The following is a 24754-nucleotide window of genomic DNA, read 5'->3' as shown; positions in this document are numbered from 1 at the left end:
TAGCCTGATCTCAACAGCGCTTTTTTAAGCTTAAAAATAAAACCCTGTAGATAATACGGGTGAATGTAGTAACCACACTGTTTTTCATGTGAAACCTTTGTAAGAGTGTATATCAATGATACCTTTAAATAAACAAACAAACAAAAAACCCGTTATTCCTGAGGTATGTTGGAGGCTACTTGCAAACCAATGCCAAGGGACACCCAAAGGTTTTATTGTATCTTTAATGCCACAAACAGCAGACCTTTTGTGGGCCATTTTACCTATTTGATGAGAGAGAAAACTATTTTTCCATCCTTTGAAATATGTAGTGGAGAACACACTTAGCTTTAGTCAAGTTCCCCGGGCCACAGAGATAAGGATCAAACTCTATTACGACTCACTTTAAAGAAGTGACTGCTCCTTTTTTTATTCTTTTGACAATACTAAAATATTTCAGATGTATAGTTATAATATTATACTGAATATTGCTGGGGAAAAGTAGACGTTGGAAAATTTTTCCTTTATGGAAAAACTCACAGCAATGAGATTTGATCCTTACCCCCAAACCCCACTGGTTTGCTCTTAAAATTCACATGAGAAACCACAAACTAAGTTTCAGCTAACAGGATGACAGAGGCGACCACCAGGAAAGCCTTCCATGCATGTGGACAAACAGAACTCTGAGCACCCACCTCCTTCTGCCTCAAGGCCCCTTGCTGGTCCTCTACGGTTTCTTCTGCACATCACCGTACCCTCCTCACCTTCTCTTCTTTAATTGCCCTGCATACGGTATATACGGTATATGTGCTTACTGTAAAGCACCTCAACCTCTTTTGGTAATAGCAAGTAACAGATGAATTTAAAAGCTTTGTTTCTTCCTCACCGCATGTTCTTTCCTCTACAATCATCAGCTCAGCACGGCATCAATCCAGTGACTCACACCCTCCCCAACCCCGTTGGCCCCCGTGGTCGAGCTTTTTTTTTTCCACTTAGCGAGTCCTACAATGCACCTTCTTCCTTCATGATCCCTCCACAGATAATGGGGAGGTAAAAAAAAAAAAAAAGCAGCAGCAAATTCCCACTGTCCCTCTGCTATCTCATTAACACATCTTTTAGGGTTTCAATTCCTCTCCCACCGCTCTGGTCATCCAGTTGCTTAAACGACTTATCAAATCTGTTTTACCTCTGTAAATGCTTCTTGTCCTACTGCCTTTCAGTGTATCTCATTGGAAGCACACCTAGGGCGGGGAGTCCGCAGCGTGGGGAAAATCCCCTCTCATGGTAGACAGGACAAATTAAGGTAACGATGGGCTCAGCGTTCATTATCCTTCATTTATTTACTGAGCGCTGCCCGTGCTGCAGGTGCTGTTCCCAGGGCTGGGGATGAAGATGCAGAAGATGCAGTTCGTATCCTCATGACTTTCTGTTCTAGTATGAGAGACAGACAGCAAACACCAACAAACAAATAAATACATACAATTATGGATCACGTGAAGAAAACAGAGGGAAGAAGACGGACATGGAGAGGCGTGGGCAGGCAGAGTGCGCGAACACAGCAGCACCTGTGGCTGAGGTTCTCAGCAGGACCTCTGAGGATTACCTGAACAGAGACCTGAGCCATACAAGAAAGTGATTCCATTTTAATTTCTTTTTTTATCTAACTAACTACAGTGGATCCTCACTATCTGCAGATTCTGTATTTGGGGGTTCTCTGACTCGCTAAAATTTATCTGTAACCCCAAAATCAACACTCCTGGCACTTTCGCTGTCATTCAGGCGCGTGCAGAGAGGCCAAATGCGACGGGAACCTTCCCACTTGAGCGAGAACAAGGTTCTGCCTTATTGTTTCAGTTCTCACACTGTATATATAAGGGTGCTTTTTGCAGCCTTAAATTTAGTGCCGTGTTTTTCTCATTATGTGCTTTCTGTTCATGATTCTGCCATTTCAAATGGCCCCAAGCACAGTACTGAAGTGCTACGTAGTGTCCCTAAGCACAAAAAGACTGCAATTTCACATATGGAGAAATTACATGGATTAAAGAAGCTTCACTCAGGCTGGAGTTTTACAGTGCTGTTGGCATTGAGCTGAATGTTGGCGAACTGATGTCTACCAAATAAGATCATGAAACCTTAACAGAAACGCACATACAATAAGGTTATGTATTGATCAGTTAATGAAAATATAACTAGAGGCTCACAGGAGCTTAACCTTGTATTTCCCCCAAGAGCAATAGCTGAGTTTTCGCTAAGTCAGTGTTTAAGGCAACATCACAGGACAGGAACTACCACAAACAAGAATCTAGAGTGCATGAAAGAGAAAGTTCCAGCTGGGCGCTTTCACAGGGGGAAGGCCGGACAGGCGGCAGCGTCCAGCCGGCATCCAGTGCTTGTGCTGTTTCCTTTTTGTTGCCTGTACTTTGGGACTTGCTTCTTTCGATGGTGTGAGTGATGCTGGTTCTCTGCTTTAATGGTAGGAACCAAAGATTTTCTTTTTCAATAACTGTTTGAACTAAAAAAAGAGAGGCAGGCGACGTAAGAAAATATTAAGGGAGAACAGAGAAGGCAAATGGATATGGCATTAGGCCTAAAGCTCCTACCCAGGCACCTGAACGCGGCAGACATCCAAGTGATGGGTGAACACCTGAAGTTCGGGAAACACATACAGTCAGGTTTTGGCTTAAGAGGGAGATGATATGGCCGTGGATGAAAAATGTATCATCAATGAGCCTCAGTTTTCCTACCTGGAAAAGGGGACAGTATGTGAGAATTACAGCATTATCTCAGTGATTTAATGAAATGACATGTAAAGCAGCAGCCTTAAAACCTTTTGGTCTCAGAACCCCTTTACACTCTTAATTGAGAACCCCAAAGAGATTTTGTTTATGTGGGTTATGTCTACCCCTATTTACCATAGTAGAAATTCAAACAGAGATATTTTTAGAACTATTTAATTAACATAAAAAACCACAATAAACCCAGTATGTGTTAGCAAAAATGCATATTGTTTATGAATAAAACTACTTTTCCAAATAAAAACATTTAGAGGAGTGGCATTGCTTTGCATATTTGTAAATCACTTTAATGTCTAGCTTTGCAAAAGCCAGTTGGATTCTCCCATCTGCTTCAGCATTCAATCTGCTGGGATACCACACTTCACGCAGCCTTTGGGAGACTGTACTGTATCCTCATGAGAGATCAGCAGGAAAGCAGGCCAATAATATCTTAATATTACTGCCAAAAAGGTTTTGATCTCATAGACCCACCCCCCCCTCCTTAAAGTGTCTCCGAGACCCTCAGGGTACCTGGAACATAATGAAATAAAGGATTCAGAACAGTGTCTGCCACAAGGTAAATCCTTAATAAACATTAATTCTCTAGTCCTTTTATTCCTTTTATTCTTGGCTTCCATATTATTAGAACATGAACCCATTAAGGCAAAGACTTCAATTCATTACAGTTGCGTATCATCTACCACGGTATCTCATAAAGAGATGATCAATGTGTTACTGCTGTTGCTTATCTTATTCCTTTAACTAATTAACTGTGTGATCTTCAGCCAAGAATTCTTAATCTGTGTTCAAAATCACAGGATCCATGGACTTGAAAAGGTAAAAAAAAAAAAAAAATTACATGCCTATTTTCTGACACTTAGCATTTACTTCAATTATGGCCGTAGGCAATAAACCGCAGCTACACTAGTACTTGTGATATTGCCACCAATTGAAATCACGAGTATTTTCGTATCATACTACAGTACTGCTGATTATCTTGAAAGATCATATATGCTCATCACTAATTCAAATGTACGATAGCTACCAGACCTGCCACCAAATCTTGGTATTTAATGCATTAATAAAGAAGCACATACATTACAGTATCACAAATTTTGAAAAATATCTTGACAGCTGTACTTCAATACCACTGGTTTTATTCTCAAGCCTTCATATTAGACTGAACGCTCTTAAACACATTACTCTGAGACAGGGTCCATCAGCTTCACCAGATGGCCAAAGGGGTTCATTCAACCAAAAAAACTAAGAACTGGTGTTAAACAATTTGCTTGACCTCTTTAGATCCCAAGTTCCTCTCTTCGAAAGGAAACTGCCCAAGTAAGTCTCTGAGACCCTTCCCAGGTCCACCTTGCCAGCTAGAGTCCATGGAACAGGGTGCCCTTGGGAAGGAAGACCTGCACCGGCAACCACGGTAACCCAGGTGCATTAACAAAGAGCCACAAGTGTCTGGTTTCAATTTTTACATCGGCATATGACAACAATCTACTGCAACAAGTTAAGTGCTTTGAGATTAATTGGACCCAGCAGAACAAACCTATTAAGAGCTAACAGTGAAAGCAAGTATTCCCCCAAACTACCTCATATCATATTATAAAAACATAAATCACAAATCCCAACAAACAACAATGAATGATCTTGCAAAGAATCCGTCATCAACATCATCTGGGTTTGTTCTTGACATAAATTGTTTGTTTGGGAGCAGACTTAAAAATAAACGTTTCAATAATTAGATGAGTAATCTGGATACTTATCATTAATGTTTGCTTAAAATCTAAGTAACTGTCTATACTCTCTTATCCTCAAACAGAAAAAGTAAAGGAATAGAGAAAGGAAGAAAAAAGAAAAGACAGAAAAAGGAAGGAAGACAAGAGTTTTCCATGACTGTGGGGAAGAGCTCTTGTTCCTAAGCACAGACTAAGCACTTCCCACTGGGGAAGGAATGGACGGGAAGTTTAATAAAGAAGCACGTTTACTGATCCTCTCACTGGATAATACACGTAATACATGCAGGCCATTGAGGTCCACCTAATGTGTCGTCTGAGCCAACAATGCTATGTTTATGAATGAAGGAAAGCCCAGACAGATTGCATTTCAGCCTCCCTAGAAAAACCCAGGTTATGTCAGGGACAGCCAGTGGTGGCACCTTTATAAAATTAGACAGTAGAGACTGTCAGCTTCACTGAACAAAAATTCAAATTGAGATCCGAGCACAACCTTCACACAGAGTAACTGTAAGTCCTTAAAATGCTTCAAAACAGTTATGATTTGGTTTCCTTCCCCCAGAAACGCAATCTAACCAGCAGATACCCAGGAGGGATATAACCAGCCCAAAAAGGCCCACCAAGCCAATTTTCCCAATTATACTCAAAGGAATCTGTCCATTCTGTGCTGCCTTGTTTTCTCAACAGCATATCTCACTCTTTTACTTGAAAAGATGAAAGACTTGCTTTGCCCATCTAACTGAACAAAATTAAACTCCTATTGAATGAATGAGATGCTAAAACCTAATAGAAAAGAAAAACTGTATTAAATCATCACAGCAATCAGGTTAGTGCTTTAAAATGTCACTCCAACACCAAGCACGAGACTTTACTGACTACGTGCTCTATACCTGGCATACCTCTTGAGTGACAGGAATTCAAAACCATAGCCTTCAGATTCATTGAACCCAAGGATAAGACGGTAAGTAACAAATGAAGGTGTGACACAACGTAGGAATTGTGAGGAGGAGGCGTGTGAAGGTTCAGGAAGGTCTGGTGAATTCTGCGTCTGCAAAAGGCAGTGGGAACAGATTAGAGCTCTGAGGTTAAAACTGGACTGTGGGATACAGAGGTGGGAGGGCACTCCAGGCAGGGGCCAAACACAAGGGAGCAAAGTCCCAAAGGAGAGCCTCTCGTGTGAGTACTGCCCGAGAACAGAGAAGCCCAGTGTCTGCACCGAGGGCTAATGAAAGAAGCCGTGAGAGATAAAGCCGGTGAAGCCAGGTTGAACCAGATTAGCAGAACCTTGAATATTGGACCCAGTTTAGACTTTACTCCTTAGGCCCAAGAAGGCTTCCACACAGGGAGGTGTTAGGAACAACAATGTGTTTTAGGAATAAACAATGGAGATTTATCTTCTCAGCTAATCTGTCCCGACAGTGGGTCCTTTTGTCACAACTAGAGTAATCAGAATCCATTGTATCTAGTTAAATAACTGTCCCAAATTATACCCTGGCATAATTTAGCTACCACTTATGCCCTGGAAATGCTTTGTTAGCAGCTATGCCCTGGAAATGCAATCCAAATATTTTTCTTAACTGATGATAACTAACATGGTAACCTGACTCCAGAGCAGGAAAATAAATAAATAAACAAGGGAACACATCACACTTGCTCTTATGACTACCGCAATAAAACCACCTTTTTGGGGTATGTTTGCATCAACTACGTCAAAGTCGTAATAGTTGTGGAAACAGCTTTTCAGCTGTTAAAATTAGAACTGACAACTTTTTTGTAAGTAGCAATTAATGATCAGACAATGCTAAATACACTTTAATTTAGTAGTTGGTACTTGAGAGTACTCAAAAATAAAGAAATTGATTCCATCTATTTTAGAGCACTTCCTTCCTTAACTACAGACTGACTTACTAACTGGCACCGTGAAGTCTGAAGACTCCAGACTAAATCACGACTGGGGTGGTCTGGGCAAGACAAACACCTACCTACCCACTTGTGAGCTGTGGCCACAGGAGAGGGCCAGGAGTCTACAGGAAATTTAAGGGAAAAAAGTTTTTGGAACCGAGGAAAAATAAGGAATTCTACACACACACACACACACACACACACACACAAGGATTTAGAACAGAGGAAAAATAAGGAATTCTACATTCTACACACACACACACACATAAGGATTACAATCTAATATCAGAAAAGGAAGATTAGGTTCAGAGGCCGCTCCCTAGGAACCCGCGAGGTGAGGAAATGGGGGGCAGGGAAGGCAGCGAAGTAAAAGATTAAGTCACACCGGGCCAGATGAATGAACATAGAGGAAGTGATAAAATCCCCAACACACGTAAGTGTGCTGATCCCAGGGAATCGCTCCGAAGTCTGACCGCCCCTCCAGTGGCCCCGCTAAGGGCAGTCGTTCAAGAGACCTCAGCAGCCTCACTTCCCGATAAGGTATAAGGGCCATAGTTCTCAACCGGGTCAAAACCGCGCACAAACCAAGGTCAGCAATCCCTCCAGCACCGACCCCTGCACGGGTCCCGCCGCCCAGCTTTCTTAGTAAAATGTCCTGGTCTCGCCCCGCGGTTCGCAGGCAGCCCCAGGCGCTCCACACACCCCCTGGCCCGGGGACGGGATCCGCGCGAGCAGCCCCAGGGGCCTGTCCACGCAACAACCCGAGTTCCCGTTCGGTTCACAACTGTTCCCAGGATCCTCGCCCCGGGAGGGGGGAGGCGGCGGCTTTCTACGCCCCCTCCCCACTTTGAGGCTTCGGGGAGACCCCGAGGGGAGGGAAGGCAGGAAGCTCGGGAGGGCGAGCGGACCTCGCCCTCTGCCCACTCGGGGTGGGGGGGTCCAAGCTGCTGGAGGAAGCCGCGCGGATGCGGGGGGGAGGGCGGGGGGCACCCGCGCCGGCGCCCCAAATGGGTAACCGCCCGGCGCCCCTCGCTCCCGACGTGTCCAGGCGGCGAAGCCTGGAGCCTGCCCTCGGGAGCGGGATCTCGGCCCCTCGGGGTCCCCGCACACGGAGGGGACCCCGCCGCCCCGGCCGGCCCCCCCTGCGCCGCGAGGGCAGCAGCCGAGCCGCCCGCGCCCGCAGCCCGACTTCGCGCCCAGCACTCACCGACCCCGTACTTCCGCCGCTTGGTGGGGATCCAGCGGGCCATGGCGGCGGCCTGCCCGCGGCGGCTACAGCTCCTGGGGTGCCGGCCGCCGCCGCGCCTCGCTCCCGCGCGCCCCGGGCGCCCCCGCCATGTTCCGCCGACTCGGCCGCCTCGCGAGCGTCTCCCCGCCGCGCCGCCCGGACTCGCTGCGGCTCCCGCGGCGGCCCCGGCCCGCGGTCACCTGCTGGGCCGGGCGGCCCCGCGAGGGCGCCCCTCCCGGCGCCGCCCCGGCCCCTCCCGCCGGCCGCGCCCTCCGCCCGCCCGGGCCGCCTCCGCCCCGGGACCCGCGGGCGCTCGGCCGCCCCGCCCGCTCGGGGATCGCGCTCCCGGGAGCAGCCGCCCGGCGCGGACCGGCTGGGGTCTCCCTCTCCCTTCCCCACCCCTCCCCCGAGCCCTGGAGGTGGGGTCCCGCGGGGCGGGCCCGTCGCGGGGCTGCGGAGGGCGCGCCGCGGCCGGAGAGCGGCTCTCTGCTCCCCGCGTCGGGGCCCGCGCGCCACTGCGGGGCGTGCGAGCTGCTGCCCGGCCCCTGTACCCCAGCGCCCGGCGCTCCGCGGGCGCTCAGTAAATATTTGCTGAATGAAGGAGCAGTTAACTGCTGCGTTCACCCCCTGGAGCTTAATTGACAACAGGAGAGCCGGAAGCCGGGCCCCGGGGCAGACATGACCTCCCGCGGCCGCCGTTTGCAGCCTTCAAAGCTGGAACATTTGCCTTCCAGTAAATAAGGACCGATGCAAGGGAGACGGGCTCCTCAGGAGAGTTAGATCGTTTCCCAGGGGCGCCTCGGTGCGAAAAAATTATTTAAGGATAACTAACTTGCAAATCCTGTACCCCCAAACACCCGATCTCCTCCACAGCGGAAGAAATTCAGACCCTCAAGCCCAAGAGGGGTAGACCTCCCTTTTCCAACAGACCAGCCGGGGAAGGGGACCGGGCACATACATCCAAGTGTTTTCTGGTTCACTGACTACTGTTTTGACAAACAGCCAACGCAAGAACTTCTCCTCTGAGCTGCCCGAGGCTGAAACTCTCCTGGAATTCACTTCCTCCTGGAGAGACCTCAAGAATGAATGCTGGATCTGAGGCACTTGAGCCCTGCGGCCGCCCTGCTACCTCACACCTGGAAGTAAAATCTCAGCGTCAATGACCAGCTGACGTTTATTCACCATCCGAGAAAAGGTCTCTTGAAAGAAATTTTGTCCTTGCAGTGTAGGAAGATTTTCTTACCTGTTTGGAACATAAAAGGAAAGGAAGATACCACAAACAGTGTAAAATAGAGGAAAACGTGATTGAAGAGTTTATGCGTTTTAACTTAGGTAATTTTTGGAAGCCAGAACTGAAATTTACAAAACAACACAAAAAATCCTGTTCAAGGTGGGTCCTAGGGCTTACTTTCTTCTCCATCAACAGATAGGTAGCTACGCACAGAGTGTGATGAGAATTTAAAACGCGGCACGTTAGACATCCAGAAGGAATTCTACCATCTCCCCGAAAATAATTTCTCTTACTCTGCTAATGACATCATCACTAGCTGAACTTCCCAGGTTGGTGATTTCTTCTTTCCAGAAATATTTATTAAGTGCCTATTAGATATCAGGCATTATTCTAAGAAAAAGGGCACACACTAGTGAATTAAGTAAAATCCCTATTCTCCAAGAGCTTAGAGTGTAGAAGAGGAGAGTAAGGTAATAAATAAATCTGGGCAAATGAGTCTAAACTTGCAGACAAAACGCCAAAGAAAGCAAAGGAGGGTATTGGGGGGCTCCTGCTGTTGAGAGTCTGGAAAGGCATCTCTGATAAGGTGGCATTGAAGTACAGACCTGAAGGAAGTGAGCATTCCAGGGGAGAGTATTCTGGACATCAGAAACACAAATAAAAAAGCAGGTTCCGAAATCAGCAAGGAATCCTGGGGAATGCGAGATGAGATGGGGCAGAATTATGGGAGGAAACTATGAGAGACACAGGGTGGCCCCATAAAGCAAGACCACGAAGGGCAAAGACTCTCTATATACTACAAGAAAAGAAGTTTGAAGGATTTTGAACCAACCTAGGACATAATCAGATTTGCCTGCCGTGAGATGGATAGACTGTAGGCACATGGGGAGACATAGGAGAATCAGCCAGATGGAAGGCTGTTTCAGTAGTTCAGGCCAGAAGGTAAGGTCATGGAGTCCAGGATGGTAGAGAGGGAGGCAGCCAAGGGGCTGCGACCTTGGTATACTGAAGGTTTTACCAACTGGAGGGCAGCGTGGGCAATCGGGAATTTGTTGCGAGACTTCTGGGCCCCTCAAGGAACTTTCATCAGCATATGTTTTTGGAAAGTTGAAAAATATATATATATATATATTTTTTTTCTAAAAAGAGTCTTACTGTATATAATCAAGCTAAGACATCTTAAATCTTGCCTGATGGTGTGAGATAGACGATGAGTCAAGGATGACTCTAAGGTTTGGGACTTCAGCAACTCTGTAAACAGAGTTGCCATTTTCTCAATGATCTTCACCTTTTGTACCCAAACTGTCCTATATTGGAGTTTCCCTTTGGTATTGCTTTTGGACTCACATCCTCACACCTTCCTAATGAGGACCATTAGGAGCTGAAGCATTTTGCATTATGGAGCATGGGCTTCAAAAACGTCACTTCAGTCATCTGTTTTCAAGGAAATTGGGTGACCCGTGTTCTTCTAACCACTGGTGTATTTTACATTTGATCCACAGCAGAGTTACTGCTCAGGCAGTGAAACTGGATTTCTACCAAAATGATTTCAGCTGCCTCAGCACCACCCCCACCCCCACGCCCCACCCATTACATTGAAGGCTTTTTGCAAAACTTGAGGTCTGAATTTGGGCACTGGATATTTCAAGTTTGACAATAATTCCATCAAGAGGGTTGCAGGAAAACGGAAAATTTTAGTTACAGCTTTCAATATGTTTATTCTTTTTCCTTTGAAGACTGAAGTCCACCCACTTTGTTATATCAGATGGTTAAATCCCAATATGGAAGTCCATTTAAATCATAAAAGCAGAGCTATTCAAAGTCTCTTATTAAAATGAAGCTTAAAATTAAAGAGTCAACTAGATGGGTAGGTGGGATAACAGCATGATTTGCAAAAACAACCTTTTCTTTTCCTCTTTTATCTTTTCAGAAGAAGCATATTCCACAGCCAGATATATTCATACTCCAAAACCCGCACAAATACAAACACTTGGGCACGCACAGGCACGCTCTGCGTAAAGGCGCCTTAAGAGAAAAAAATAGAGATAAATGACTTTGGGGGCCAGTGTGACTTGAGTATTGTGACTGTCCCTTAGAGTGCCTAAGAGAAAAGGTGGCTGTGAAGACAACTGACAAGGGTGTGGCTTCCTGCGCTAATTACGGCTTTATTTCACCCAATCTGGCTGACTTAATTGCTTCTCTGTAGGAAGCTATAGATTCTGTTGAAGAGTGTCTTTTTTTTTCCCCAAATGATGAAAGCCCGGTCTTTGATCCTCCCTGTGAGTGAGAGTAGTAGTACTAGAACTTCCAATAAATGGTGAGGAGGGGGTGTAATTGGCTCTCAGCCCCACTTTACAATCTTCTAAGGGCAAATGCTTTGGGACGGTGTATCTAGGTAAGTGAGCAGGGTGATACATTGTAACTGGGACCTGTGAGCTAACCTGGCCAAAGGACTGGTCTCTACAGCCCTAGAAGCCTTTTTTCACATACCCTGTGAACTCCCATCACTATGGATTCTCTGCCCCTGCAAATGACATGCTTGCAGCCTCTTTGGGTCTGTCCCTAACTCTGTCTCATGCCTTTGGAGGTCCAGTTTCTCTGAAGAATGGTTGACGATGCTCAGTTCTCTCATGCTATTCATATCCTCATCCCAGGACTGTGAGGTTTATGCATGGTTAGCACTTCCACCCTTTTCGTGAACACAGCACAAAGCTTTTGTTTTGTTTGTAGAATGCTCTTTGCGACAAATATCTAAATGTGTTCCCAGATCACTGTGGGGAGAAGTTGATGATGTGAGCAATTCAGAGCCATTTGATGAAAACTGGATGGATATTCAGTTTAGAAGGGTTGGAAACTATTTGGTCTAAAAAACATACATGTATATCTTGAAAAATTTCTATTATATATTGAAAACTTATCTTCATAACACTCTTTAAGAGACAAAACTAAGCAGTGTGGAAACATTATGATGTAAGCTTAAATAAAAGAAATTAAACTGTATATGCCATAAAATGATTATACTATTTTAAAGTATATATTTACTTGGAAAAGGACTACAGAGGAACATGAAAAAAATGGGAAATTTTATTCAACCTTCAAAACAAAATAAACAGAAGACAACTCCTTGGTTGCCGATATTCTTGGACTATGTAGAAAAGCAAGAAGTCAGATAGATGCCTGAATCTAACCTTTGTTTGGGACAGGAGTCTCATTCCACAGCCCCTTGGTAACAGGGACACTGACTATAATGTTTAGATGACTTCATATTCAGCAGATTTTTCTTCCTATGACTTTGTGGTTAGTTAAGAAATAAACACTTGGTCCAGAATTTTTATTTAATACCAGACAGATTTTCTATGGTCCCCAGCTGTAGTATAACAACAATAATGAGCAGTTATGGCCTGCGCCTGTTACTATTCTACATCAACTTCATCTCCACACAACCTGTTAGTGAGGTACATAGAGCTATTGTCATCCGCTTCCACCTTACAGAGGGTAGAAATTGGGGCCCAGAACATGTGAACTTACTGCCCCACATAGTGGCAGAACTAAATTCGAACCCTGGGCAGACTGGCTACAGGGTCCATGCTCTAAACTAGGGGTCAGCGAGCTTTCACTGTGAGGTGCCCAGGTATGTATTTTGGACTCGGCAAGCCATATGGTCTCTGCTGCCAGCCCTGAACTCTGCAGTTATGGTAGGAAAGGGGCTGTAGATAATACGTAAACGAATCAGTGTGGCTGTGTTCCAATAAAATTTGTAGACATGACATTTGAATTGCACAGAGTTTTCATATGTCATGAAATATTCTTCTTCTTTCGATTTTTTTTCAATTATTTGAAAATGTAGAAAACATTCATAACTTGTGGCCTGTGCTAGATGTGTCCTGAGGACCATAGTTTGCCAACCCCTGCTCTAAGCTATGACTGCTCCCTTTTGCGGCGGTGGGAAGGCTGGGGGGCCTCCAGGTGAGGGGCAGGGAAATGAGGGAGGCACTGGTGTGGTAGGTGTGGTGCTTTCCCACCAGAAGTCTGTTGCATAAGGGTTTGGGAAAAGCTCCTGAAAGAGAAATTGTCAGAGGAGGATTCTAAGTAGTAGAAATTGCCTTTGAAGTCAGAAGATGGGGCACTCCTGAGAACAGTTAGGTGTCTGTTTTAGGGAATTGCCTACTAGCCTGGCCCCTCCAAACTCTATTCTGAATGATAGGAATTATAAATAAAGAATATAACTAAAACTCTGTAAGACAGTGGGTACACAAGCCACTACTTCGGTTTCCACTGAATAAGTAGACTTCTAAAGAGAGGAGGGAGGTGTGTGCACTGCTGTGGAATAGCCAGGATGTGGAAACAACCTAAGTTGCCATCAGTGGATGAAGAAATAAAGAAGATGTGGTGCATACAGACAATGGAGTATTACTCAGCCATGAGAAAGAAGGGAAATCTTGCCATTTACGGCTGCCTGGTTGGACCTGGATGGTATTATGCTAAGTGAGATAAATTAGACAAAAGAAGACAAATAACGTATCATCTCACTTATATGTGGAATCTTAAAAAAAAAAAGCCAAACTCACAGATTCTTACATGTGGAATCAAAAAAAAAAACTGAACTCATAGCAACAGAGAGTAGAATGCTGGTCACCCGCGTCTGGTGGATGTGTGGGGGGAACGAGATGTTAGTCAAAGGGCATAACATTGCAGTGAGAAGGTAAGTTCTGAGGATCTAGTGGCCCACGTGTGACTACGGTTAACAATGCTGTATTATATATTTGAAAATTGCTGAGAGTAGATCTGAAGTGATCTCACCTGGGCTATGTAGAAAAGCATGTGGTAATTGTTATCCCTGAAGGTGTTCACTGTAACTAATGTGGTAACTATTTTGCAATATTAAGTGTATCAAATCCATGCAATATACCTAAACTTATACAATGTTATATGTTAATTGTATCTCAAAAAAGTTGGAAAAAAGAGTGGAGAAAAGCATTATCATGAGCATCCTAGCAGAAGTAACAACAGGTGTTGGTGTGATCACTGAGCTGGAAGGAGCTCAGACAACCTCTGTGATAAGGTTTGTTAAGACCACCTGGCAAGGGTCCGAGCAGAAAAGAAAATGGTCAGACTGGGTCTGGGCAGGGAAGTGAGAGTATTGAAACTGTAGAACCAGCACCAAATAGGTAATAAAATCTTTTTTTTAAGGTGTCTAAGGTGATGACTTGATACATATATGTATTGTGGAATGATTGCCACAATAAGCTTAGTTAGCATTTCTGTCACTTCACATGATTGCCATTTTTTGTTTGTTTGGTTAGAACACTTAAAATTTATTCTAAGCAACTTTCAAGTATGTAATACAGTTGTTAACTACGGTCCCCATGCAATTCATCAGATTTCCAGAATGTATTCATCTGATAACTGAGAGTTTGAACCCTTTGACCAACACCTCATTTCCCTCACTTCCCTAGCTCCTGGTAACCACCATTGTACTTTGTGGATATGACTTCAGCTTTTCTTAGATTGTACACATAATTGAGATCATGCAGTATACAGTCCTGTATCTGACTTAGCTCACTTAACATGATGCCTTCAATGTCCACCCATGTTATTGCAAATGACAAGATTTCCTTTTTTCTCATGGCTGAATAATATTCCACTATGTATGTGTGTGTATGTGAGCACATATAACACATTTTCTTTATCCATTCATCTATGGACAGACACTCAGTTTGTGTCCAAGTCATGAAAGAACAGATTTCTCTTCCATATCCTGTTTTCATTTCCTCCAGATATATAGTTAGGTGATAGTTATAAATGCTTTCATGTTCCCCAGCTCATTGAAATGAAGATACCTATTTGCTGTCTGTAACTGGTCCTTGACCTCAGAATGTTTTTGAATGTCAATCATTTTATCCTCTTGGGAGAACTACATTTAGTATAGAATAGAATTGTTATTATCACAATGAGAGTGACAGAAAGTTTTAGGGACTGTTCATTGGCATAAACTCATTAAAGAGTTTAAATTTGAGAATTTTCAAAGTTCTTTGAATCAAGCAAATGTGTAATTGCCAAGCCCATTCACAATAGCTTAACAATAAATCTTTAATGTTGAAATGTAGTCAATGATATTACAGTAATTTTTTTTGTATAGTCTTCGATCTCAAGGCATGGCTTGATCCCAAGATTGTTTTACACCATCTTTGAGCAATATTCCTGAACTCACTTCTGATAGCAAGGTATCTTTACATACTTGGTGGCAATCACCTGGCTCAGCCAGATGAGGACAGCGCCCTGGGCTCCTTAGTTACATACTTTCTTAGTCATGTTACTGTGGCATGAGGCTCCTATTTAAACAAGCCCTTCCCTTCCATAAAATTATGCCTCGGGGTTTGTTTCTCAGAACGAGTCATATAAAAAAAGCCGCCTAGGAGGAGAAATAAACTCACTTACGTTCTTTGGCCAACTCCGTTTAGAAAAGATATGACTGTTAATGTCTGTCCTTGTGAACTTTGGGCTTGGCCCACACTTCAAGTGCCAGGCAAGCGCTGATCCTGGGAGTTGGGTTTTCATTTCTAGGGTAATTTGCAAAAAAAAAGCCTCCTTTGACTTCAGGCTTTGTAAAACTGTGGTTGAAATTCATTGTCTGGGTACAAATGTTAGAATTAATTGGAATGGTGTATTGTCGGAATACAGGAAACTCTTGTTTACCTAGAATGCGAACAACAGGAAAATTCAAGTGGTCATATAGTTTAATATTCTGAAAGTCATTGTAAGTAGAAGCATGTTGATAAAATGACCTGTTGTGAATCTAGTCAAGAATTTTTAAAAAACTGTAAATATACCTAACTAGGAATACGAAAGGATATGGAACCGTGGATGTAGAAAAGCAGTTTTACATAGGGCTGTGCATAAAGTTTTTCCTTACAAATTATAAAAATCACAATGAAAGAAAGAATTTACCAGGAAAATGTAAATGAACAAAATTGAGCCAAGGTAGAGAAAACCTGAGCCAACCAAACAGCATAGAAGACGTGGAAAATGCGCTCAAAATACTCCACTTAAAAAACGTGCCAGGCCTAGATATAAAGGCAAGTACTTTTGTGTAGTTACATTTTATATTGTTCTTTAACTATAAAAAAGTTATATTAAATAGTTCCTTAATTATATAAAATGTATTATATATATATATGACATGTCATATTACCATGAGCATATATATTATATAATTCTAGACTATATGTGTGTGTATATATATACTATATATAATAGCTTATATTACTATATACTACATATAATATACTATATTGAATTATATATAAATTAAATATACATAGCTATATAGACTATGTTATATAGTATATATAAAATATATACATTATATATAAAATATACAATACCATATAATTATATAAAATTAAATATGTAACTATATATACTATATATAATAAATACTATATATAATATATATGATATGTAATGATAATATATAATACAATATAACAGAGTAATAAAAATTATCCCATAGAAAAAGATGAATCTTCTGAATTTATTTTATGAAACAAATTAACCCTAGCAGAAAAACCCATTAAAAGGTAGAAGGAAAAATAGAAAACTAATTTGTATTTACACAAACACAATACAAATGCAGCTATAGAGATGCAAAATAAATTAGTGAATTTCATCACACACTCTAAAAAGAAAAAAATAGTAATAGAATGGCATAACTTAAGGTTTATTCTAAAGTACAAGGGTAGTTTCATAATAGGACCTTTATCAACAGAACTGATCTCATCACATCAAAAGGGTTCACAGAAAAACCAAAAGGTCATCTGGATAGATATGAAGAGGCATCTGATAAAATGAACACCCGAACTCTTAGTAAACTAGGAATAGTATAGATATATATATACTGTCGACTTGGTGAAGAGAATCGGAAACCAGCAGCCAGCGTCACACTTACGCTCAAATTGTCGTGTATTCCCATTCACCCGACATGAACACTGACGTCCCTCACACTGTAGTTGGAACAGTATTCAGGACTGTTCTATCCAGTGGAAGGAAATGCAATACGTGAGTTAGAGACCAAAGTGGCGTCACTTGCTGCTGACATAACTGGCAAATAGAAGCAACAATGAATGTTTTCAAATAAACCAGAATTTTATTCTATGATACATTCAACTCTTTTCTTTTGCTTTGATGAATAAATATGTAAGTGGACCTCACAGGCAAAAAATAAAAAAATCAGGACCCTTTCATCAAATTTATTACTACAGTGTAATTTCACATGATTAATTCAATTTCTGCCAGTTCAGTTTTGCTCCCTAAACTTACTTGTCTTTTGACACGGAGAAGAATTTCGCTTCAAATTCTTTCACTTGTTATAGAGAAATTTAAATCGGCCAACCCAATTGCTGTTATTTTGTTAGGAGCATATTCTCTTGGCTGGGATGATCCTTTCAGTGGGTTGCAGGGTGCCATTCTGAATACCTCCCTCAAGGCTGGTGCCACTGGTTCCCTAAAAGGCAGTTAGAGTTCGCCTCCTGGCCCACTGCGAGCTGACAGCCCTGGCCCTGTGGCTGATCTCTGGTAACACCACCCTTGGTGTGCTGACCACAGAAGTGTGGTTGCAAACAAGCCGTTGGGGTTTGGGTGCCCAGAGTCAGTGTTTGCCCAGCATTGGCTCTGAGTGACCATCCACTGTATGGGCTGAGTTAACTCTTAGAGGATCTCTAAACTCTGATGCAAGGGAGCCCAGACCCATGCTACAGTTCAAACCTGATGCACCCAAATAAGGTCAGACCTGCAGCTTCCCAGCTGGGCTAGAGAATGACCCGTTAGTTGCAATGGCAGTAGCACAGGAAATAAAAAACACGAAGATACTTGTGAGAACAATGCAATTTGAGTTGAGTTGGAAAATAGAATTATAATTGCTGCTGAAATTAGCCATGAGCTTGTCCATCAAGCAATTTAGGAATGATTTCAGACCCATTGGTGGTTTTCCTCTTACCATGCTCTGTTCAAAGTCTTTTTTTCAAACATTCTTTCTAAAAAGTACATATCCTATGGTGTCCTAGAAAAGGGGTTTGAAACTTTCTTAGGACTAAATAAGACGGCAGATGTAAAATATTCTTGTTGCAATAACCATAGCAGAACAATACAGTCAGATTTAGAGAAGGAATTAGAAGGAGAGCAAAACTACAAAATAAAATTTAAAATTTCGCAAAATCAGCCCATGGCAATTGGTGCCTGCATTTTTAAATAGAAATCATTCACTATGCTATGCTATGTTCTGCTACTGAAAATAGTCTATGAAACTCTAGAGGGATAACAAAAATGAAAATATCAAGGGGGGAATGTTGCTATTCCTGGAAAAGAAAGCTGAAAAGGAATGTTAAAAAGAAAAAAGAAGGAAAAAAAAAAACACAAAACGACAAAAAAGAAAAAAAACCACGCAGGGTCAACGTTGTACTAGATAGACATGGCACTAGTGCCACCTGCTGTTGTAAATATGAATTGCAGCCATCCGATGGCGGCTTCTGAATATTCAGAATTCTTCTAAAACCTGCGCTCTCATGGCAGGAACAGGTGTTTATCAGGCTTCCACTATTTCTACTTGCCCAAATCTTACTATGTGCTAAAAACTACTGTGTTAATAGCTTTACATAGACGCTCGAATTTCCTTGTCATAACAACTTTACCAGGTAAGTAATGGTTTTATCCCCACTGTATAGATAAGCAGAACAGAGTGTGAGGGTCACCAAGCTACCCAAGGTCCTGTACACGGAAGTGGCAGAGCCAGGGTTAGAACTTGGGCTGTCCGTTCAGAAGCCAATCTCAGGGCCACTACTCTGCCTTTTTACGTGTGTTGCTTTGTTTTGGGACCTCCCTTTAGGTAGACGTTGAAGAATATATGTTTTCTATCCCTTCAGCCTCAGTTTCAAAACTATTTATACAAAGGAATGAATTATTGTTATAAGACATTATGAGATGAAAGAAGAGAGTCTGCAGGTTATTTGGGGGTGGTCTTTCCCATCTTAAGAAATGCATATCAAATTCCAGGCCTTTATATACTTGGTGCTAATGTGCATGTCTGACAATAATACTTTGTAATATGTTCAGAGTACCGCAGCTCAGAAATAAGAAGATGGGTCAGAATTTCCCTGGAAGTCACTGTCTTGCCAATGGGTTTCATCCCTGGACAAGTTCACTATGGATTCAGTGAGACCAAGGAATGACAATGGAACGTTCTTGGGGTGAAAGGGTTTATTACCTGGCTTGTTCTCCCAATGATAGGTTGAGCACTAAAATTATGTCTGCATCCAGTAGTCCGCAGGTCTGTAATCCTCCTTCGTCTTTGTCCCTGGGGCTACCACCACTCCAGTCTCTGCTCTCCTGTAGCCCTGCAGCCGTGCAGCCCAGAACACTGGGAGGAGCTGTTTATATAGAGTCAATAACAACGTATTGCCCGCACGTGTGTAGTGAGCAAGCCGACCAGGACCAGGTGAGAATTCTGGCCGTAGGAACCTTCACATCCTCTCAGTATGAGGATTCCACACCATTGTGTTTCCATCGGCAGTTGGTGGGGGTCGGAGGGGCAAGAATGGCTTATTGATCCTTATTTTGTGTATATGCTTGTTGTCAAACCTTTATTGCTTGTTGTGCACAGGTGCTAAGGACTCCTAGCCTGTGCTCTAATGAAGCCCATGATTGTTGCTAAATATAATGGTATTTTGCGTCCAAGTTTGGAAAACACAAACACAGAAGGGATGAAGCAAATGGAACAGTATAGCAATAGATGGGGTCCAGCATGGCCGTGGGAGAAGATGGGGGGGAGATACAGGCAGGATAGCAATTCCAAGTGGAGGGAACAAGCAAAATCAGGAAGCCAATTACTAGAAAAGCGGTATGCAGCCTAGCCTTGTCCTGGGCTTCCTCACAGAATCGCAGCTAGGTTCCTAGTGTGTTCAATTACTAGAAAAGCACGTCCAGTCCCAGCCTCACGTGAGCAGCACAAGCAGCTGGACTGATGAGTGGCTGAGGCCCATTAGAGGCGAGTGGCTGGGACTCCAAAAACACTGTGTGATTTTTCTTAGGAAAATGTCTCTCAGATCAAAAGAGCCAACACCAGGTACTGGTAGGGCCCAACCAGTTCAACTGAATAAAGATTTTTCCAGTGTCTTTGGTTGTGGAAAGCACTGCACTGGTTGTGCACTCTGATTAAAAATCTGCCTCGACTTACCTCCTGTCCTCTACTCGCCTGTGCAGACTTGGCCTCGGCAGCACTTAATTCATTCCAGCTGTGAAGAGTTGAAAATCTCATTAGCTGAGTTCCAACCTGATTAAGCATGGTGCACCCCAAAGTGATGGTCAGTCACCTAGAGTTTAGACTGGCATCCAAAGCCCTGCAGCTGACACCTGGACCCGCATCCTACCTGTGCCTCAGAGAACCCTGCTTCTTAGTTGCATTTGTACGTGTGTGTGTATGTCTTAGTTTTAACACACACCCTTTTTTTTACTGTGGTGAAAAACCCATAACATTAGATTTACTCTCTTAATCATTTTTACGTGTGCCGTTCAGTAGTATTAAATATACTTACATGTGTGCCACGGATCTCTAGAACTTTCTCCTCTTGGAAAACCAAAGCTCTCTATGCATTTAAACCGACTCCTCCCCAGCGGCTGACATGCAGTCACATTTGTCTTGTCATTTTCTCTTTCTCTCTCTCCATGTGCACACATGACAGATACTTTCCAAAAGACCAGAGCAGGAGGTCACTGAACCACATGCTCTTCCAGAATCTTGCCACTCCTCAAGACGTGCAGACTGCGTCCCCTCTTCTGGAGCCTGCGCGGATGTATGACCGCTATAACCAATAGAATCTCACCAAAGTGAGGCTATGTGACTTCTCAGATTAGGTCATGGAAAGGATATACCTTCTGCCTGGTTATCTCTCTTAGACACACTAGGAACCCAACTGCGATTCCGTGAGGAAGCCCAGGACAAGGCTAGGCTGCATATTGGTTTTCTAGACAACAGCATTAGCTCAGCTTGGCTGACAGCTGGCATCAACCACCAGACAAGGGACTGCTGATTGAGCCTCCAGCCTGCCAGTCTTCCAGCCAAGGTCACAAACGTCATGGAGCAGAGACAAGCTTGCCATGCTGTGTGCTGTCTGAATTCTCGATTCTGCAGTCCATGAGCGTAGTACCTGGCTGTTCTATGCCACTAAGTTTCGGGGTGATTGGTTACTCAGCCGTGATACCTAGAACAATGATGTTAATGATCTTTCTTCTGAGTCATTAAAGAATAAATTACAGACAGGATGTCCATTACCTCTTAATGTTTCCGAAAAGCAAGGACAGTTTCCTGCATAACCACAGAGCAGCCATCAAAGTCAGGAAATTAACATTGACTCAAGACAGTCTTCTGGTCCACAGACCCCATTCCAATTTCACTGATTGTCTCAACAGACCCATATGGGATTAGGATCCAGTCCAAGATCTCAAGTTGTATTTGCTTATTTTATCCTTTTTCCCCTAAGTTTTAAAACAATTTATTTTTATTAGGGTACACACAATAAAAGGCACAAATCTTAGTGTACTAATGCAGTGAATTTTGACACTGTATACACCCATGTAACCATCCCCCAGATCAAGATATCAAATATTCTTACTTTTCTTACCCCTTCGCCTATTTCAACTATGCCCCCTACTCAACCTCCCCTACAGCAACCACCAGTCTGTTCTCTGTGTCTGTGAATCTATTTCAATTTTGTTCGTTCGTTTTTTAGATTCCACATATGAGTGAAATCATATGGTGTTTGTCTTTCTCCCTCTCATTTTTAATTGAAGTATCTTGATATACAATCTCACATTTTATCTTCTGAGTCTCTTTCAATCTGGAACCAGCCCTCAACCCTCATTTAGCTTTTCTGAACTTGCCAGTTTTAAAAAGTACCGGCAACTTACTTTGTAGAATGTTTGTCAGTCTTGATTTGCCTGCTATTTCCTCATGATTACATTCAGATATTTGCAGGAATATCACAGAGTGGTTCTGCGTTCTTAGTGAATTGATTAGGAGGCACATGATCTCAACATTTTCCACCTGGTTAAATCAGGCCTGCCATGTGTTCTCTGTTGTGAAGTTGATAAATATTTTGTACTTAGCATTTTGTGTCAATTTCCTTACTTAACCATTATTTATTTTAATGTTCACGTTATCCAAATTTGGGTCAATGAGATGTGTTCGCTTCCTTTGGACACTTCTTTCTCTCCGGCACAAGAAGATGTTCTAGATCATAGTAGTGAACTATAGCTCTTTGGCCAAATCTGGCCCACCAGCAGTTTTTGTAAGTAAAGTTTATTGTTTATAGCCTCAGCGGAGTTGTATGGTAAGTGTATATTTACTTTTAGGAAACTGCAAAAATATTTCCAAAGTTGTACCATTTCACATTCTCACCAGAAATGTGCTAGAGTTGCAGTTGCTATAAAGCCTTGCCAACACCTGATATTGTACATCTTTGTGACTTTAACGCATTCTAATAGGTATATAGTTATACATCATTGTGGTTTTAGTTGGCATTTCTCTGATGACTGCTGATGCTGAGCATATTTTCATGTGTTTATCAACCATTTGTATATTTGTTTTTGTGAGGTATCTATTCAAGCCTTTTTTAAAATATCATTAATGTACAATTACTTGAACAACATTATGGTTACTAGACTCCCCCATTATCAAATCCCCCCCACATACCCCATTACAGTCACTGTCCATCAGCACAATAAGATGCTATAGAATCATTCCTTGTCTTTGTATATACTGCCTTTCCCGTGTCCCCCTACCCTACACTAAGTCTTTTTTTTAAAGAGGTTATCTTTTTATTATTTAGTTGTAAGAGTTCTTTATATATTCTGATACAAGTCCTTTGTCACATATGTATTGTAAGTGTTTTCTTCCATTCTTGTCTGTTGCGGCTTGACTTTCCATTGTTTTAATGCCATCTGTTGTAAAGAAAAACAATTTTTATTTAACTTTTTATGGATTAAATTTTTTGTGTCCTAATGGTGTAAAGGTTTTCTCCTATATTCTCGTCTGAAAGCTTTGTAATTTTTGTTTTTCACTTTAGTTTATGATATACTTTTAATTTTTGTGATGGTGTGAGGTGAACATGAGTGTTCAGGTTTTAAAAATGCAAATATCCAGTTGTTGTAGCACCATTTGTAGAAAAGACTTTCCTTTCTCCATTGAATCACCTTAACATGTTTGGGAAAATAATTTACCATATATAAATGGGTCTATTTCTGGAGTTACCTTTCTGTTGAGTGACCTTTATGTCTATTCTTTTACCAAAATCACATTGTCTTAATTATTGTAGCTTTATAATAAACCATGAAATCATATTGCTTTTTTCCGACTTTATTCTTTTTAAAAATGACTTTTGTTCTTCTAGGTCTATAGGAATTTCCAGTATTAACTTTAGAATTAGCATGTCAATTTCAACCAAAATGCCTGCAGGAATTGCCAACAGGATTGCATTGATTCTGTAAATCAATCTGGGGAGAATTAAGAATATTGAATTTTCTGATCCATGAACATATTATATTTTCATTTACTTAGGTCTTTAATTTCTCAGAGCAATAGTCTATCCTTTTCAGTGAAGGAGTCTTGCTTATCTTTTATCAAATTTAATGTGCCCAGTTTTTATAATTTAAAAATTTTATAATTTTTGTGTTGTTTGTTATTATGTTTATTGAAATATAATTTCATTGTTTGGAATCTAATAAAACATTTGGATCTTGTCTGTTTTTATTTATTTTATATTTTCTAGGGATTTAATTTTATAGTATTTTTCAAAAGTATCAGTACATGAAAGATTGTCCTTTATAGATAGTTAGAGAAGTCCTTGTCTAAAGATATGAATTTTAGGTTTGGTCAGTGTTTTTATTTTTTTATTTTTATTTATTTTGTTTTTTTATTTTGGTATCATTAATGTACAATTACATGAGAACATTATATTTACTAGACTCCCCCATCACCAAGTTCCCCCAATATACCCCATTGCAGTCACTGTCCATCAGCGTATTAAGATGCTGTAGAATCACTACTTGTCTTCTCTGTGTTGCACAGCCCTCCCCATGCCTTCCCCCACATTATACATGCTAATTGTAATGCCCCCTTTCTTTTTCCCCCTCCTTATCCCTCCCTTCTGACCCATCCTTCCCAGTCCCTTTCCCTTTGGTAACTGTTAGTCCATTCTTGGGTTCTGTGAGTCTGCTGCTGTTTTGCTCCTTTAGTTTTTTCTTTGTTCTTATACTCCACATATGAGTGAGATCATTTGGTACTTGTCTTTCTCCACCTGGCTTATTTCACTGAGCATAATACCCTCTAGCTCCATCCATGTTGTTGCAAATGGTAAGATTTGTTTTCTTCTTATGGCTGAATAATATTCCATTGTGTATATGTACCACATCTTCTTTATCCATTCATCTACTGATGGACACTTAGGTTGCTTTCATGTCGTGGCTATTGTAAATAGTGCTGCGATAAACATAGGGGTGCATCTGTCTTTTTCAAACTGGAGTGCTGCATCCTTAGGGTAAATTCCTAGAAGTGGAATTCCTGGGTCAAATGGTGTCTATTTTGAGCATTTTGAGGAACCTCCATATTGCTTTCCACAATGGTTGAATTAATTTACATTCCCACCAGAAGTGTAGGAGGGTTCCCCTTTCTCCGCAACCTCGCCAACATTTGTTGTTGTTTGTCTTTTGGATGGTGGCCATCCTAACTGGTGTGAGGTGATGTCTCATTGTGGTTTTAATTTGCATTTCTCTGATAACTAGTGATGTGGAGCATCTTTTCATGTGTCTGTTGGCCATCTGAATTTCTTCTTTGGAGAACTGTCTGTTCAGC

At 42.1% G+C, this 24754-nt stretch overlaps 1 protein-coding gene across 2 annotated transcripts in view; it reads right to left on the bottom strand.

The window, feature by feature from the left end:
* The window catches only part of DOCK5 (dedicator of cytokinesis 5), a 182342-nt gene extending 174020 nt beyond the window's left edge, over positions 1 to 8322 (bottom strand). Inside the window, exon 1 of one of the 2 annotated variants that reach the window (XM_073232694.1) lies at positions 7605 to 8322. Coding sequence is in view for 1 of the 2 variants with exons in the window: in XM_073232692.1 (XP_073088793.1) it covers positions 7605 to 7647 (43 nt within the window). In the remaining variant the exon portion in view is untranslated. The remainder of the gene's footprint in view (positions 1 to 7604) is intronic. The other variant, XM_073232692.1, reaches the window with a different exon arrangement.
* Positions 8323 to 24754: the final 16432 nt, after the last annotated feature.

This window comes from Manis javanica, chromosome 3, assembly GCF_040802235.1.
Source record: "Manis javanica isolate MJ-LG chromosome 3, MJ_LKY, whole genome shotgun sequence".
In the NCBI taxonomy this organism is placed as follows: domain Eukaryota; kingdom Metazoa; phylum Chordata; class Mammalia; order Pholidota; family Manidae; genus Manis; species Manis javanica.
This window is presented reverse-complemented; position numbering and strand designations above follow the sequence as displayed.